The 19,071-nt window shown below is 35.5% G+C and overlaps 1 protein-coding gene across 2 annotated transcripts in view; it reads left to right on the forward strand.

Moving 5' to 3' along the window:
• LRRC49 (leucine rich repeat containing 49) overlaps positions 1-19,071 on the forward strand; it is a 57,850-nt gene that overhangs the window by 28,831 nt on the left and 9,948 nt on the right. For both annotated transcript variants that reach the window (XM_080396124.1, XM_080396125.1), the window contains 6 exons: positions 4,730-4,813; positions 9,165-9,316; positions 12,010-12,247; positions 13,516-13,701; positions 17,749-17,858; positions 18,547-18,700. In XM_080396124.1, coding sequence (XP_080252250.1) covers positions 4,730-4,813; positions 9,165-9,316; positions 12,010-12,247; positions 13,516-13,701; positions 17,749-17,858; positions 18,547-18,700 — 924 coding nt within the window. The remainder of the gene's footprint in view (positions 1-4,729; positions 4,814-9,164; positions 9,317-12,009; positions 12,248-13,515; positions 13,702-17,748; positions 17,859-18,546; positions 18,701-19,071) is intronic.

Below are 19,071 nucleotides of genomic sequence, written 5' to 3' on the forward strand. Positions count from 1 at the left end.
TGCGTGACTTCAAATACACTTTCTCAAGAGAATTTGCTAAATATATATGTGTATGTTATCTATCTATATTATATAATTTAGATATTTTTTTAAATGTGCTGCAGCTCCCAAATTGAAAGATAATCTGCAGTTTTTTAACAGTAAAACTGTGCTTCTTTTCATTGATGTTTTATAGGTTTTGGATGCTTAGAAGGCTGAGTTTGGTTTTGATTATTTGCTTAGGCATTTCCCTGCTGATCAGGGAGTAGATTTTACTGCTTTATCCAGAATAGAATTCTTTATTGATTCCATCAGCACCATGGAGTGTTGTTTTTTTAGGCAAGGATCCCTAATGTTTTTTTGCTTTCCACCTGAAAATAAGTTACTTCAGGAACTTCTAGAGTCATTCTGGTGGATTATAATTCTGTCTTTTAAATCGGGTCTTGCAAAAGTATACCAAATTAATAATAAAAGTAAAAAATGGAGGTACATCTTATTGTCAGGTACACTTAAAGATTCATCAGAAGTGTTACGCTTGCTGTTTTCTGTGGCTGTATTTCTCCTAGAACCATTCTTACTTCATTCTTGTGTAAAATCAGCCTCAGTGGTGTACAGGACAAGTAGTCTGCCTTCTGCAAGTATAAGTGAGCTGAATTTTATGCACTTTGTGTAGTGTATTGTAAAGTCTTCTTACGCTTGGCAAGCTTAAATGTGTATTTTCAGGCTATTATTCATATTCTCTCCCCCACCCCCTTTTTTCCCCTCCGTTACTTCAAGTAGTTTAAATAAAGTATGCTATAGCTGTTTCTATTCCATAGTAAAATTATTTGAATAATTTTAAGGTAGACATACTATGGAAATGAAATGCTGCATTCTTTGTGTGTTACCCTAGAATTTTTCTGTCGTGTGACTTAAGTGGTAGCGTTTGGTGAAAAAGAACTTGTTGGAATAACAGTAAAACAGCAGAGCAGCAGCAAGGAAGAATTGCCTTGCATTCTGCTGTGCTCTCTTTAGGATCCTTTTCGGGTCTTCCTGGCTGTTACCGATGGAAGGGCACCAGAATGACACAGGTTTGGCCCAAATCCGTGCTGGTGTCGTTACGGTAGTGCTGGTGTAGCAGTAGGGGGAGCTCCCAGCTTGGCGAAGCGGCAGCTACAGCTCTAATGGGAAACCCTTAAGGGTGGCAGTGCCTTTAATGTGTCTTATTTTGTGTGTGTCCTGTCGCTACTGTTGCTTCACACTGAGAATGTAAACATGGAGCCTTAGAATCTCATTGCAGAAAGTTATTACGTGGCTCTTTTTTTTTTTTTTTTTGTTTTTGGAAGATGGCTTCTTAGCCATTTAGCCTGAGAAGCGCAGAACTAATGAATGGCAGAGATTTCGATATACAAGAGGACACCCGAGTCCTTTTATAATGATCTGGCACTTCGACCTTCTGGAGGAGCATCCCTCCTTGTCCAGCAAGGTTTGGTTTAAAGATGAAACAAAGTTATGAACAATAACAGCAGGATGAGAGGGGGGGTCAAAGAAAAAGGGAGACAGAAAGAATTTCAAAGGTGCTAGAGCTAAAAGAGAAAGGGTGATAGTAAAAATGAATTGTGGCAAGGTTTTTAAGGGTTTTGTTTTATAACTTTGTGGGGTTTTTTTTGTGGGTATTGGCAGGGAGGATGTTGTGTTTTTTCAAGATTGATTGCATGTGTTGTCTAAGATTAATCAGGAAATGTATACGGATTTGATTTCCATAAAAAGTGGGTTTGGCCCTTGATTTATTTAGATGTTTTCCCTATTATTCTGCCTTTATGAATACTAACTAAAACTAGGGCATATTTTATTTTTAGACTGAGCTAATTTCATTTAGAAATTATTATTTTTTTAAACATGTCTAAGTAGGATAAATTCTTGATCAAGAAAAAAGAGTCTTATTCTGTAAATAGAAGACTCTTGTTAGAATATAATTTACTGTAGTTCATTTAATTCTTTGTGTTGAGATTGTGTTGGCAGGGAAGGTACTGGACTGACTTGAATGAGGGCAGTAGGCGCTCGTGTGTGGAACGCAGTGTCATAAAGTAGGTGTTTGGACTGGATTAGGGGAAGGCTTCGAGAAGGCAGTTAGGGTAAGAAGAGACCTTTGTGGAAGCCGAGGGAAAACTGAATTGGGAAACTTTGTGGATATTTGCCTTAGAGCTTTGCGGGGCCGGGTAGAGGGGGCAGACACGACCCCTTAATTTGTTTTGAAAGGAATAAAATCAATGATGGCTGCTTTATTATAGTTTAGTGTCATTTTGTTCTCTAATGCTCACCTTCCCCAGTGCAAAACACAAGAATACCTCGGTTAGTTTGGAGCTGAGTCTGTGACAACTGGCCATTGCTTTCTGCCAAATAGAATGGATAATTCCTGCTTCCTCTCCCATGGTGGGAAAGCAAGTTTACATTTCTCTTCTTTGCGCATGCCAGTTTTATATAATCAAACTTCTAGGGAACAAAAAACTTTACTTTGAGACTTCTAAACATACTTCAAGTTATTTAATATGTTCAATGTGTTGAAAAGTCATTAGAGAAGATTAAGACACTGAAATTGTAAAAAGCTTGTTTTTGTAGGAAGCCAATTTAAAAGGCATAAATGCAAGGTCAGATGAAGAGATTTAATTAGAAAATAAAAAAAGCCAAACTAGAAACAACTCTAACCAACTTTCTCTATAGAAAGATATCACTAATGTAATTGGGTAGTGTTTATATTTTATTTTAAGATTTCAGGCTTTTTCAAGTAAATGTAGGCTTAGTACACTGACACATAATTGGGATGAAGAGCTGTCATGAGAATAATGTTTGTAGTTGTTAACACTTTGAATCATACCTGGAGGAACAATAGATTTTTATTTGGCATTATTAATTATGCGTTCATATATGTGGCATGTTACCTGCATGGGGTTTATTTCATGATTTTCACAGCATCACCCTGAGCCCTCCCATTCAGGTATTAGGGTTTCATTGTGTGGTATTTTGTTGTATTGGGATCTAGGAGGCCTTCTGTATCTGTATGTGATTTTATTTAATTTATTGTTGAGCCTCCTTTATCATGGACTAGTGATCTCTTGAGTTCCCTTCTAATCTGGATTATTTTGTAATTCTATGACGCTGGCCCTTTGGTAATACCCTGTGTAGGATGAACTGAAAGCCCAGTAGCAGAGGAAGCTGCCAACAAAACTTCACCCTCAAAAGGCCAGAAGTTGCTTTCAGAACAAAACATCCACTCCACCCCAGCAAAAAAACCCCAACCAACAACCAAAAAGTGTAAGGCTTTCCAATTAGCACTCCAGGGAAATTCTTGTATTCACTTGGGGTAGAGGAGGCTTACCCTATCCAAAGCCTCATGCTTTAATCTGCATTAAGGTATTCCTCTTGTTTTAATATATGATTATTAAATGAAAGTTGCAGAGGAACAATTTGGAAGTTTGTTGTTCAATCCCCTTTCAGATTCATGTCAAAAGCCATGGTATGTCAGTAGATTTCAGGGAGGCTGTACACAGATAAGAGCAAATCTTATGTGAGCCTAACTTCATATGCTTTGGAAATAATTTTCTTAAAAATGTAACAGCAATCCTAAGTGTGAAGTTTCTGTTTTATTTCTCTTCCAGTAAGCCTTCACCCATGTGCTTAGGAGTTCTTAATTCTCTGAACATAGCATGTTTTATTTATGCAGAAATTTTGACATATCAGTAGGTCTTCATGGTTGGTGGTGCTTTTTGTTCACTGCTGTTTGTTAATTTTCTTTACACACAACTTTCTGGAAAGTGAAAGTGAAAAGGTTGGGACAGGAGCTTTCTATTTTGAGGGAAATCAAAACACTTTCCCCACGTTCTGGGAAGATACTTTAATAGAAACACCCAAATGGCATGTGAAGTAAATCAAAATAAGTTAAAAGTATGCTTCCCAAATATTTGTGTTGGAAGAACTCTTTTTACTTCATAGTGAACATTTCTTTTGTTACTTGGAAAATATATGTTCTAAAAATACTGTGCTGTGAGAATGTTTAGACTTCTGTAAATAGGGCGCATTCAACCTAATATGGGTGTATTGCAATATTAAAGTGCTGTACCAGGAAAATTAAGCATCTTCACTTACATGACTTCCATTATTTAAGAATCAGTGCTTTCTTCTTGCAACTTCTTCTTGAATGGGTAATAATATTGATGAGAAGTAATGTTAATGTAGGATACTTACCTTTGAAAATATTCTTTTCTTCCTAAGTTCTGTAGGAGATGGAAAAAAGTCGGTCCCTGGACACAATTTATAATGCTAAAAATCAATCTCTGGATTATGGTTTGAGCATAAATAGGGTTCAGCTTGTTCACTCTGTGTCTTTCCTTACCAGAAAAATCCAACTAATTGTAAAAACCACTACGAAGATACAATGCACTGTTATATTTAACAGATATTTATATATTCTTTTTCACTGTCATACTCACCATATGCTTTATACTTTTCCAAAGACCTTTACAAATACTAGTTTTAGTAGCTTTATTTTCACTATTTGTATCCAAGTAGATTTTTTCTGTATTTCCTGATTTATTTATAATTACAAATGTTATTATTTTTAATATTTAGAAACATTGAAATGTTAAAATTATTAAAATGAAATTGTTTATTTCAAATACCAACACAAAAAAATATTGATAATTTTTTAGTAACGCTTTTCAGAACCTGATTACTTTCTCCTTTTCTGAAGTTGTTTTTTCTTTTATTCATCCAGGAAGAAGAGAGACGTATGGCATCTGTTGCAGCAAGGAAAGAGGAAGAAAGGAAGCGTGAAAGCCATAAACAGACCTTGCTTAAGGTATTTTGTGTGGTAGTTCTAAGCCTACTGTAAACCAATTTACATAGCCCAGTATGCCTCTATCTTTTTTTTTTTTACCGCTTAAACGGTGCACTCCACAATTGAAACTCTTAGTCAACGACTCAAGATACACTTTAGAAAAAAATCCCAGTTGAATACATGATTGTGATGTATGTGAAAGGATGGCCAACTTAATTTTCACAAATCCAGACATGAAGTAAATCCAGGGTAAAGGAAAGGACTTTTCAGTGATTTCAAATTCCTTGAACTTGGTCTCCCCCATTTCATGTGAGTGCTCCAACTTCTGCCATGCAGGGTGTTCTGAAGTAGTTTTTCCTTCATTCTTTCCTGTTGAGGTCCTTGCTTTCTGTAGAAAAAGTTAAGCAGCCATCAGAGCAGCAGCTAGACTCCAGCTGCCGTCTTTTTCAGAAGAACACTTATCTACGGGACCACCTGGCCTGGTTAGGGCTTGTGTACGTGACATGGAATACTCCTACCAGGGGAGACTGAGGTGCACTCTGGAGTACTTTTATGGGGCTGGTGACCTATAATAGGAGACCAAAGTTCAAGTATCTAAGAGTCTCTGCATTTGAACGGGGGGGGGGGGGGGGGGGGGGAATAATTTAATGTTTAATGCCAAAAAATATATTTTGATTTCCTAGTTATTTTTATGCATTTGTAATTTTGATTTATTGTTTTAAAAACCACCCACAATATAACAAAAAAGTCTTAGATACAGTCTTTTTTTTTTTTTCTTAAGCAGCACTGTGTGTGGTGTGTGTGTTGGTTTTTTTTTTGATTGTGGAGTTGTTTTTTTTTTCTGTGTGTGTGTGTGTCCCCAAGATACTGATGTATTTCAAGTCTTTAGGTTTTCAGTTTTGGTGCCTATTCTTAGTAACATAAAGAAATGGGAAATTAGTAAGTAATATTCATACATAGTGTTATTTTATACTGCTTAAAAGCTAACTGTGTCTCTGGACTAGAAAAAAAGTAGGTGTTTATTTGAAGTTCATGTTCTTAACCGTAACTTAAACATTGATGTAATATTTCCTTGTAGCAGAGGGTTTGTTTGTCTTGATGGCCTAGATTTCTCAGTGCATTTTGCTAGTGGAAACTTCCCCTAGAAGAGAGAAAATAAATTTTTAATGTATCATGCTGTTATTATTCAACTTTCAACATTAAATTGTAGATTTTTTTAATGTAGTTGAGGTAACTTTGTGTCACTTTCCTCCAAACTTCCTTAAACTGTATGCAATGTAAATGAAATTATAAGCACTCATTCAGTAGTAAACAATGGCTGTTTTCCTGTACTTACTGCATCGAAGAAATCAATTTCAGCAATGTCATCTCTTCTTTCTCCCTTGCTGATACATACTTGCCTGCCCTAACAACAGAGTTTCTTCATCTCTCTTTTTCCAGACTTATTTTTTTACTGCTTAAAACCCACTCCTCTGGGAAAGCTTGGGATGTACTTTGAAATGTACAGAGAATGTAATTCCTTTCCAACAGAGGCTGAACTTAATTACTGGAAGGAGAAATAGTTACTGCTAGCAGAATCTTCACACTTCTAGAATTTGCTTTCTGTAAAATTAATTCTTGGAAGTTTTCAGAGGCTCTGTGGGAATCCAGCAGCCCACAGCTGAGGGCCAACAAAGCAGTAAAGCTGTGTGGTAGCTGAGGTTATGAGGAGACCCTCACCCTCCAGAACAAACAGAATTTTCTAATTGTGATGGGAAGAAATTGCTGACTATTTTAGCTTCCTCTACTTTCTGTGACATGGAGATCAGTCATCGCTGAAGTCTATGTGTAAACGTTGGGTACATAGTGTTCTCTAACCAGATAACATCATAATGCTTTGGGCAAATTGGATGGGGAATATTTTTGAGCTCTTTAAAATGGAAAAACTTTCAGAAGAAAATTGTAAAAGTAGTTCTCATGTACTTTCAGTGTCAGTAACAGACAACTACGGACATAATTTTTATGAACATTTGAAGTCTAGTAGATCTACCTCTGCATTATCAGTCATTGAAACAGATCACAGTGTTTACTCTGAGTATAAGAGCTGCAAGCATGAGGGATTTGTGTGTAGGTATTAAATGTTTTACTGTGAAACGTTTATATGCAGTTGCTCTTGATTCTGAAGGAAATACACAGGCTCCACAGATTTGCAGTCACAGGTGATGAAATGCTTGCTGCTTTTGTTGATATACTTTCTGTTTTTCAAAGAAATATTCATTTGTACTGCTTTATACTTCACATCTCCAACACTTGAGCACTGTGAGGGACTTTCTCAGTGAATGACACTGCGGTGATATCCACAACTTGCCTACTGTGAAAGAAATTACCTAAAAATATGATGGTAACAGTCACATGTTACTTTTATAGATTAAACCTAGAAGATAGTGAGTAAAGATTAAACTAAATGTATCAAAAATGTTCATTTCAAACTGTAAAATTAGGTGCTCCCTGATCCCCTGCCTTTCTCCGCAGGCATATAAAATAGTGGGGTTTTTTTCTGTTTGAAAAAAGGCGCTATAATAAAACTTTGTGGTTTGTGTTGATTTTTTTTTTTTTTCCCAGCCATAGAGTCTGTCTTAGAACAGAAACGTAAATGTCAATTTTAAAACAAATAAAGCCTTTCTAACCTTCAGGAGTTTTGGTACAGCCTTCTAAATCCTAATCGGTATTTTGTTGTTTTCTTTTTTAGGCTGATATTAATCAGCATAACAAAATAGTCTAAAGGAGACAGGAACTAATGTAATCATATTTAAAAGTATGATATTAGGCTTTTGACAGTGGTAAGAAATTGATAAAGGTGATTAACTTATGCTCTAAGGAAATAATTGTTAGCAGGGATTTACCTTCCCTGAAATTATTTTAGACCCAATTTAAGAGCATTGCAACTTAAAACTAGCAAGTACTTGCTGTTTCAATCCAAAATTCCATGGCAATGAAGTAGAATATTCATTAGTACATCTGAAAAGTATGCATCTTTTATACTTCCCCTGTTTATGGGTAAAATCAGTGACAAGTGCACAGGCTGCCTACCAACTGGTATTTGTGCTACGTAGGGCAAATTCCTGATTGCCTTCCTCCCCCCCCTTTTAAAATATGAGATTGGTAGCTTGTACTAATGTTCTGAAGTATATGAGAGGAGTTAGAGATTTCTTAGAATATTGTGGGGTTTTATTACTTTCTAAGAGTGGGAAGCTTTAAATTAAGGTGGTTACTCTGTATGGGTGTGAAAGCTGCATTTCTAACAGCAACATCAATTTAGAGTATGATATTATAACTAAGAAATTATTGGCTTTGACTGATACTTTGTTTTCTTCATGTATTGTGGATGTGAATTTATTTTATGCTAAGCTTCTCTATAAGATTTTCCTTTCAAATTCTAAGTCACTGTTCAAGTTCCATTGAGAGTAGTGTAACAGTGAGAGAGCTGACCCCCAGAGAGTTAGGTCTGGTTCAGAGAAACCAAATGAAGTGACACTAATGATGAATTTACCCTTTGATGTTATTACCCTTTGGTGTGCAGCTTTCATCTGATGCGAATTCAGCCACCGGTCCACGAGCTCCTAGAAAACACCTGGTTTTTTAACCTTTTAAAGTATTCTAAATTGGATCTATTAAATCACATATATCTATATGATATCATAGAATAATAAGCAATATATAGAATTGTAAGGTAATTGATGTGACCTGCATGACTACACAAGAACAAGTACCTAATAGACTTTTGAAATACTGGCTCATTGACAAGGCTTGTCTAGAATATAAATACTACTTTTAAAAACTGTAACAAAATGTTTGAACTTAGATCTGTTGTAGTCCTTGTATCCATACCAAAGTTTATTTCATTTTCTGTTTTCATAAACCTGACTTTCCATTTTTCAGAAGGTAATTTTTTTCCCCCATGCAGGGTATGCTGTTGCAATTACCGCTGAGACTTACAGCAGTTGCAGAACTGACTTAGCTTAAGTGCTAGGGTCTCTGTAGCAGCATGGAGGAAAGTATGAGCAGTCTGCCCTGTTCTGTGAGAGCAGTATTACAAGCAGCTCCAGACCATCAAAGTGAGACATCTGGAGTTATCCAAACTAAACAGTTTAACTTTATTCTTTCATAAGTTGTGGATTTAATTTGTTAGCTTTCATGTTTCTGTTATTGCCTATTTTGTGAAGTCATTGTTTGCTGGCAGTTATGCAAAACAGCATGGATTTTAATGCATAACCATCAACCAGAACTATCATTTCTTCAATCTAAAATGTTTAAAGCGGCATATTTCTTTCAGAGCAAACAAGTGTGTTGATCCTGCTCTGTCATAACTTACAACTTTTTTATCTTGTTTCAGGAAAAGAAACGGTTAACAATTTGTAATATCGCTCATCAGTGGGAGGTACAGCAGAATCGAATAGCTCTTGTGGCTTCTTTAAACCAAGATAAAGATAACGAGCCCTGTCAGATCAATGGCAGTGCTGCATATGTATTTCCTGAAGAAAGCAGGTATTTTATTGGGTAGTACTTCTTGTTCGTGTCTAATATTCCAGGTTACTACTTCTCACCTCTGACGTCTCACTGTATTTCATTATCAAAAGTAATATATCCAAAGCAATCCAGAAAAGATGTTTTACTTGGTGATTAAACCTGTTGGCCATTAGTAATAACTAACATATATTAGATAAGTAATATAACAGTAACTCATTGACTAAAAAAGCACAAGCTAATTATGTGATTTTGCTAAATAAGGGAGGATTTCATGTTTGAAAGGAACGTTAAATATGAATTTTGACCCTTCTTCAGGCTGTTCATTTCCTTGACAGCTTAGATTGTTGCCCTCCATCAAAATGAATGAAATAAGGATGTATGAGCACTGCAAACATTTGTAACCTCTTTGTGTATCAAGAGGTTTCACAAACTGAGTATTGAATTCCTGTTCTTAATTTGAACAGCAGTATATCTTATTGGATGGCTTTTATACCCATGTTATTTTAACAATAGCAGTTCTTTGACTTAGTTTTATTTCTAAGATGATTTTTGTATTGTTGGTTTATAAATGTAGTTATATTATTTTTGTGATACTTTGTGGCTTGCTTATTTGCATCTAAAAGGCGGCCATCTGCCATTCTATATAATTAAAAAACCCAATGCAGAAATTAATGAACAATGTGTGCTTTGGATTGGCTAAACCCAAACTAGCACACTTTCAACCGTGGCTAGCTCAGGCAAAAGGCTGAAAAAATGTTCTGCACAAATTCAATGACAAGTACAGCTCTCTGCTGTGCCTGATCAATACTGGAAATGTCAGGTATGGACAGAAAGTCTTTGCCTCTCCCGAGCAGAGCCCATGTGAGTTTGAGTTTGTCTGGTGTTGGCTAGACTTGGGTTTTATCTCCAGTTGAGTGCTGCATCTTGTGAAACATTTTTTTTCCTTAGCGTCTTTAAATTGCTGTAGTCGTTTCTGTTCTTGTGCTTCTAAAGCTATCCTCCGAACAGATGTTTAGCCACTGCTTTCTTGCCGCCTTGGTTTCTTCACAACTTAATTCACTGTTAATCATCCCTGTGACCAAGTCAATGTAACTAGTTAGCTTGAGCATTGTCCTGTTAATGAACAGATTCTCATTGCTGGAGAATTAATGCTTTTAAGTAACATACTAAGACTTTTTCTATGGAGCTGTGGGAAAAATCTGGCTGTAACGCTATCTCTGCTTATGCTGGATACAGTGACTAAAGTTGCTGTATTCCTTGTAGTTTCCTGACCACAAATGTTAGGATTCTTTTGTCAGATCTACAGTAATAAAACATGATGAATAAAGTCTGTTTCCATGTTCTTGTGGAAGTTTTTCTAAGATTTGTAGACTACATGCTAGAAATCAAAGTGGTTACTTTAATGAAATACCAAATTTCCACCCTCCTGAGATGTTAATGCATATAACTGTCCTTTTTTTGCATATGTTGTAATTCTCTTATGCAAATTGCAGTGCATGTAGTTTTCTGAATTAGAGACTTGGGTTTGGAATTTTTCTTTTTCATGGCTGGTCAGAGAAATGAAGTCCGGTAGTGGTCTTTATCACCAATTAATGCTAGTTTAAAAAGATTAATGACAATGTGGATGTATGTGTTAGAATTAAGAAGCTGTAGATAACACAGACATTTTTTGCCTTGAAGTCTTGTTGCTTTTTAAACCCCTCTAAGTTAAAATTGATATTGATCTACTACTCTGTTATATAATAGCGAAGAATTTCAGAAGATATTTTCAAGATGAGTAACTAAGCAACAAAATGGCAGGTGCAATTCAGCATAGAAAGTAATTGCAGCTTCACATATGAAGTGATGGGCTCTCAACATTTCCAGTGAAGAGTGAAATCTCAGAAAACATCAGTCAAGTGATCACTAGTAGTCAAAAAAAGCAAAATACATTAAAAATACTAGGAAGTCAGTAAAGAATAAAATAGTAAAAATTATTACGCAGTTTTCTAAACCTGTGGTTTGCGCTTATCTTGAATTCTCTGTGCACTGCAGGTCCAGTCAGCTGAATGTTTCATCTTGGAAGTAAGACACAAAGAGATGAGAGTTAGAATAGCTGGACTTACTGCGTAATTTTAAAATCGATCTTGTGAATTGGAAAGCTTACATGTTTTTAAGGAAATAATGTATTCATCCCTATTAATTAAGGATTAAACAAGGATAATTATTTCATCAGGATATCGGTATTCATTATTCTGTTTAGAGATTAGAATAATCTTATGATTTATGTGACATATGGGTTTGAGGAAGGAGTGGTACTCTTGTTCACGAATAAAAGTAACTGTTCAGTAGTGTGAATCACATTATCCTGGATTGGTTTTAACAGCTGTCTGTTCTTAAAGTGATTACTTATGACATAACTTTTACATTTCATATAGCAAACATAATGTAAAGATGACTTTTCTTGAATAAATACATTGTTAGAAGTTGTTTTCAGATCTCTAAAGCAACACAAAATATATTAAGCTTTTGCAATGTTACTTGACGAAAAGAGGTTTTTCCAGCCCTTAATATTTTTGAACGAGATTGGGTACTGCAAATGAATGAATACTGAGAAATGCAATCATGTTTGACAGTTGCATTTTTGTAAAGTGAAAGGACTGTCATTCAATAGAATGATGTTACTATCTCAAAATAATCTCATTTTATCGCTGCATTTTTATTTCCTCCAGGTCTCTGGATACAATATTGAGCAGTGCAGTACAAGGCTTGTCTGTTCTTGAGTCTCATTTAGTGGAAGTGGAAGGAGACACCCTTTGCTTGTATGGTGCTGGAGCACTGGAGTGCCTGGATCGAAACTGGAGTGTTCAAACAGCTGGAATTATTGTCACAGTCCAATTTATGTTCATAGAGTTTGATGAAATAGTTCAAGTGTTAACAAAACTAAAGACAAAATTTCCTAATTCTGTGGTAAGAATGCCTCAGATTTGACCTGTGTGAACGGCTATGGAGTACGTGTTCTCCAGCAGAACTTTAATTTGCCATAGTCACCCTTGAGTGCTTTCGTATCAGTAGATATGTTTGTGAATTACGTATTTGCTTGGTGTTATGCTATAATGCTGATTTTAACTTGCTACTTCTTAAAAATGCACTTTAATTTAGATTCTCACACAGGATTTTCACACTGGTTATTATTTATCTCTGTTCCTTTCACTTAGCTGATTATTTTTTGCAAAACTGATGTGTAAATTATAGTACTGCTATTCTACAATATTTTTATGGATCTGTGGTATCAGGAGACTTTCATTTGTGTTGTGAATTCAAAGATCAAATAGCTCATAGGAGAAAAAGAGAGAGATAAAAAATCAAAGGGAATAGCTAGCTAAACCAGTACAGCTCTTGAAATTCCTCAGTTCTTGATGGAGCAAAACTACATAAATGAGGTGTCCCTGTAGTAGTACTTCTTTTTTTTTTTTTTTTTCCTTGGACATTTAAATGTGACTTGTTACTCAGATGATATGCCTCTTGAGCTCTGGGCTTCTTAAGATTTTTAGTTGAAAGGAACTTAATTGTTTCATTGGAATATATAACTTTCTGGGGAACTTAAGACAAATGTATCTACCTCAGTGAAACAGTTGTTTCATTGTGAGGGGAAAGCTTTGAGGGGGATGGCAGAATCTCAGATAAATTTTTATCTTCACCATCAGTTTTTCCTCCTTCACCTTCCCCCAGCAATGTTACTGTGCAGCCAAATATACCGTGCTCACAGCAGGAGCACCAGGGTAGGGCAGGATTCAAAGAAACAGCAGGGTATGACTTAATGCCAGACTGCTATGGCTGAAAAAGCAGAATATTTAAAAACTTATTTTGTACTTACTCTTATGTGGCAGATGTTGCAGTTGCTTTACTTGCAGAATTAAAATGAATATTGGTCAAGTAGTATCACTGCTTTTTGTAACACTGAAAATATTAGTACTATTGCTATAGGGTTTATAAATCGCCTAGGGACTTGTAACGTTGACATTCCTAAATATATGTAATACGCCAATTGGTGGATACATTGATGTGTTTTGCCACGAAGACTTCAAATGAGGTGACCTCAGTTGCTTCATCAGATCTAAAGGCTTGTTTGTTGGAGTTTGAAAACTGTTTGAGTGGCACAGAACAGGAATCTTTGTGCTCACACTTTATTGTTTCTGTATTTAATTTATTGTGGTTTGACTTCTCTTTTTTTTCAGCACCTGAAGTTTAAGGAGACAAATCTTGTGACACTGCAGCAATTCAATGCATTAGCTCAGCTGCATCGCATTGAACAGTTGACAGTTGATCCTCAGGGAAATCCAGTTGTCAACTTTACTCTGTGGAGATACTATGTTCTGTTTAGACTGAACCATTTTAATTTACAGAAGATAAATGGAGTAAAGGTAGGACAGTGTTTCTTCCTTCTTCCTATTGGTCTTGCAAGATAAAGTAGTGTTGTTCTTAAAAAGGTAGATGAATTGCTAATAAAATGAGCAGAACCCTGTTAGTACCCTTTCAGTATTAGGGGGGAAAAATTTTTAAGTACACTTCACGATATAATTTCTTGTGCTGTTGCGTTTAAGTCCAACTGTACTGTGTTACTGTAGGCGAAGATGGTAAGATTCTTAGTTGCCATTAGAATGTTGTGTCATCTCGGATGTTTGCAATTGGAAATGACAGTCTAAATCTGTACCTCAGTGTTTGGGGTTTACAGGAAGGGAAGACTTTATTTAATTAATTTTTTTTTCTTTCTTTAGAAACACATGCAGAAATAATAATAAAGAACCGCATGATTTTACTTGATTTAAAGAAGCATTTTATTATGTTCAAAGCAATCACAGTGCTGACACTGAATACTTTTGCAAAAATGCGCGTTTGACAAACTGTTTAGTAGTTTACAGTATATGATTATATTTTTCAGTGTAACAAAATATATCTAAACTAACATTTTCTTCTTTAAGCCTATCACAGGAAAAAGTCTGTCAAATAGCAAGCCTGAAAAAAAATAATCTATGTGCAAGATTGTTAGTGTGTGGGTTTTTTGTTGGGTGTGTGTTTTATGTTTAAATAAATAGAACATTAGGATGCTAATTTGCTATTCTTTGTATTTTCCTTTATGCCAATTGAAAGTAAATTTATTCAAGCATAAAAAATAACTATTTTATGCTTGGGCTTTGATTGTAAACAGGGGGAGAACAGTTACGATGTAATATGATATTTGAATGTGCAATTTCAAATGCTAAATTAAGTTTATGTGGTGTTATGGAAGTTAATTAAAGCAAAAATAATACATAGTTTCAATATTTAGATCTGGTATTTTAATTTGGTCATTGTATGTTGTGGATTAGGTTTTTTACTTGTTATCTGATAAAGACATAGTATAAATGTTGTGGTTTACTTGGGTTTAGTTCTGTAAAACATGAATTAGTTGCACAGAAGAGCAGGAATTGGTTTAAGACCTTACCTGAACTAACTGTGAGAGAGAGGATGAGGAAAGATGAAAGATAAAGGCCAATATGACTCACTCCAACAGCATAGTATCTTGAAAAGAAAAAAAAAAGTGATAGTCAGGAATCTCATGAGAACTTTAAAATAACCTTGAATTTACTAATTTACAAAAAATGCCCATCAAAGTTGATAGTAAAAAAAAAAAAAGTAGTTGAATGTGGGTGTAAAGTTGTTCGTTTGTTTTTTTACTGCTACATATTTTCAAAATCAACAGTAGTGATTCAAAATAAAAGACTAAATAGACTGATCTCACCTGTGGTTTTCATGGAGAAAGAAAGAAAAAAGAAGAAAATAACACAATTATTTAAGTAGACTTTTTTACAGTCTGTCTTTGGAGGAAAGCTTTTAATTTAATAGTACTTGGGGATGAATTTAGTAAATGGATTTACATGTAGCACAGCATGCTTTTTATGTAGGACATATATCAAATCTTAAATACGTACGGCTGGAGAACACTTTTGTCCTCAACAAACTTTTTCAGCCAGACCACTTATGAAGATGTGCACACAGAAATTTTTTTCTAGTGTCATTAATAATTTGAAAAGTGTCATAGTCAAGCAGAAGAGAGAGATGAAATCTGATAGCTGCTTTTCCTTAGTCTACGGCACAAATCATGGTATCCAGCTTTGCAGATGTGTGTTAACTTTTCTTTTAAAATCAATAACAGAAAATCCTCTTTCAATGTAAATACAACACCCTGAAGTGTGCTCTCGGACCTTAGATCTTAGAACTAAATAAGAACCTTAGAACTAAGTAAGTTTCACACAATGGAAAGGGAAATGTGCATAATCTGCTGTTCTGATTATCATTTGCTTGCAAAGTTTGTGAATGCTATTGTGTTGCCAGCTCTGAGGTATGTATAGTTGGGGAGTAAAAGCAATACAAAGTAACTGAATTAACTAATTATGTAACTCTAGCACTCTTCAACTTTTTTTAAAAAAAACAAACAAGAAAAAATAAGAAGCGTAAGGAAGCTTCTGTTTTTCTCTCCACCCTCCCCCTTTTATGCCACTTATGTTCCAGGCTGGAAGCTGAGTGTTAGTCTCCCCCTAACAATGATTTTGTTCCTTTGTCAGACTGTTACATTTACTAGCTGAAGAATCAAATTCTCTTCACTGAGATACTACGACTGGGGAAAACATAAAAGAGTGTAATCTCGGATTAATTAAGAGTTGACAAGGTTTGAAGTTACTAAACTCTACAGAATGTTTCACACCAAGTGTTATGGCATACAATATAGCAGGTGCATCACGGTTACTGAGTTGGTGCCTGTTTTCTGTACTTGGCAAGAAGCAGGCATAATAGACTTTACATTTATGTGATATTACCGTTATAATCTTTTTGTGATTAATGGAGCAAACAGTGTACTGGAATAAGATGGTAAACATGAGTTTCTGTGAACTAGAGTGCATTCAGCATTGTTGTCTCCGTTGACCGGGTCCTTATGCTTCTCTTAACATAAATAAATAAATTAAAATCACTTATTTCTCCAGCAGACATTTCTGCTGGCAATGGTCTTTGTTTCCCTAGCTGCCTTCTGTGCTCTTTCTTTTAGACCTTGCTTCTATTAACAGACTGTTTAGTGAGGTCATCTACTCTTAAGCTACAAAGTAAGACTTACTTAATTTTAGCTGAAAATGAGCACTTCTAAACACTTGGAAAATGGAGTTGATTTCGCATTTCAGCTTTCCTGACCTATGTCTTCTCTGGTGAATTTCTCCCTGCATTATGCTGTTGCAGTACACTTTAGGCAAGGCTATAGATTGTACAGCGAATTAAACAAGAACGTAATTAAATTACATTAAGCTGGATCAGAAGTCCATTTTACTCCAATGTTTGAATAATAAAGAACACAAAAATTGTCTGGAAGTACTTTGTAAATATTGTGAGTATTGAAGTTTATTTAATAATGGGTTGCTTTCCAAAAATGTTATAAGATGAACGGAAATTAAATTTGATCCAGAAGTTAAGAAGTCACTGAGTGAATTTCATAGTCCTGTGTTATCCAGGTCAGATTTAGATGATCATAAAGATTTCTTCTGCACTCACTGGAAAGCCAGAAGTCTAGAAACTGTGCCAAACAAACTTTTGGCAGTTGAAGTCAGTTCATAGTCTGGCCATCAGGGCAGAAGAAACTACAAGGCATGGTCTTCAGAGGTTATGAGCCAAGACAAACAAAAGACAATAACAAAAACTACCAGAAAATAAACCTTTTCCACCTGTTTTATGCAAAATTGAGATGTGTAAAATTAATCCTGAAAAGTTTTCAACCATTGAAGATTAGTTTAGAGAGACATCTGTAACTGAACGTTGACACAACAGTATGGATGGTATTTAGAGAAGTGTAATGGAGGAATGCTATTTTGGGGGTTGTAAAATGCAGAGAAAATACTTTTTTTAATTTTGTTTTTGTTTTTCTGTAAAACCTGTCTTTTATAGAAAGCCTTCTCTATGATGCTGCCAAACTAAGGGAGACGGTAACTTAACTTTTCACATGGGGGTACCCAGAATCTTTTCATTTCTCCAGCATAACTTGATCAGAAATTTTCTGGTAGACCTTTTGTAAGTGCCTGCAGTATGGAGCAGATTTAATAAGTCTGGCCTTCAGACACTCTGTGTAAGAAGTCATTATAAAATTCCTTGTTTCGTGAAGACTGTCATGAAGCACAGGGTAGGATGTGTATACATTATAAAGTTTCCAGAATTACAGGAAGTAAAACAAGCACCAGTACCTCATTTGGTTTCTTTTAAAGTACATTTTAAGTGCCAGTAAAAGCAAATCTATGTTTTGAAGATATGTCTGGAACAGAGCTGTATGCAGTGTTCTGCATAACAAATTTCAGTTAATTCTCAATGTGCATATGTAATGAAATACGAATGTGCCAGTTTTGAAACTTGACTTTTTCCTTTTTTTCTTCCCCTTCCCCCCACTTCCCTCACAGGTTACTGAAAATGATATTGTCATGGCAGAGAGGCTCTTCGGCATTCTGGCGTATGTGGCATCTTCTGAGCTGCCACATTATCGCATGCTTTCCTTATTTGGAGAATCTAGGTAAAATACAATGAATGTATCCGGAATTTGTTCAGAATGTATTGTTTACTTATTTTGCATGCTGTCACGATGAATTCTTTCTAGGTAAAAAGACAAAAATTTCACAAATAACGTCTTACAAAAGATAGGTTCTCTGCTTATAGCAGAAATATTAGCATGGCCTGCTGTAGCCAGAGGTTTTCATGGAAATTGTATGAAGTCTGCTGAATAAGATTAAAAGGCACATGCGCACAAATGTGCTGCTTGTTTAAATCTCCAGTTGTACTGGTATTGGTGAAGATTTATGGACTTCATGATGAAGACTGATTATTTTTAGCAGGTATTTTATAGTGGGTGACTATAACAGTTAACCAATGTAAGAGTTGGTGCTGCAAGAAAAAAGGTGCTTAAAAAAAATATTTTTAGTCATCTATAGGTAACATACTTAAAAAAAGTTTAAGCTGCAAGACTTCCTATTTAGGAGATGCTATACGATATATGTCAAAAAGTCAATTGTATAGAGGCAAAGAAACATAGGAATGTTTAGTCATTAAGTATTTTGAGTAACTTGAGGATGCAATAAACTTGAAAGCTCAAAGTACATGTTCAGAGGGAGAAAAGAAAAAACCCTCCACAATCTCTAGAAACATTTGCACTTTTAAAAAAGTTTCCAATAATTAGAACTGTAAATCTCTCTATCTTTTCACAGGAGGAAGCAATTCCAGTATCTGCTGGAAGGAAAGGGAAAGAAATCTGGGATTGGGAGTGAGGAAAGTAGTGATAACAGAAGAAACGGAGGGGAAAGCACAACTCGAGCAACACTGAATTACATGACAAAGGACTTTCATATGGAAAAGCTTGAAGTAAGTATATCATTACAAAATATTTTCATCCTCTATTGTATAACCTTAGACTGCTACTCGTGGAATTTGTCTATATATCAAGTCTCAGTTGTGCTATTGAGAATGGTGGTTTTAAAATACCGCTGCTTAACATATTTACATGTATGATCAAACATTTCAGCTAACTGATCTTTGCCAAAATACTGGATAATGGTCGGTTTCTGTCTTTAGTGAAGTGGTTCCTGAACAGTGCCACAGTCTCAGAAATACATTCTCATCTGTAGAGGACTGAAGGCAGTGGGCTGATTAGCATTGATAACATGCAGCTGTGGCCTTGCCTCAGAGGCAATGGGTTGATGGACTTGGATGATGTGCAGCTGTAGCTCGTTCCT

The sequence above is a fragment of the Falco punctatus genome (genome assembly GCF_963210335.1).
Source record: "Falco punctatus genome assembly, chromosome: 7".
Lineage (NCBI taxonomy): Eukaryota > Metazoa > Chordata > Aves > Falconiformes > Falconidae > Falco > Falco punctatus.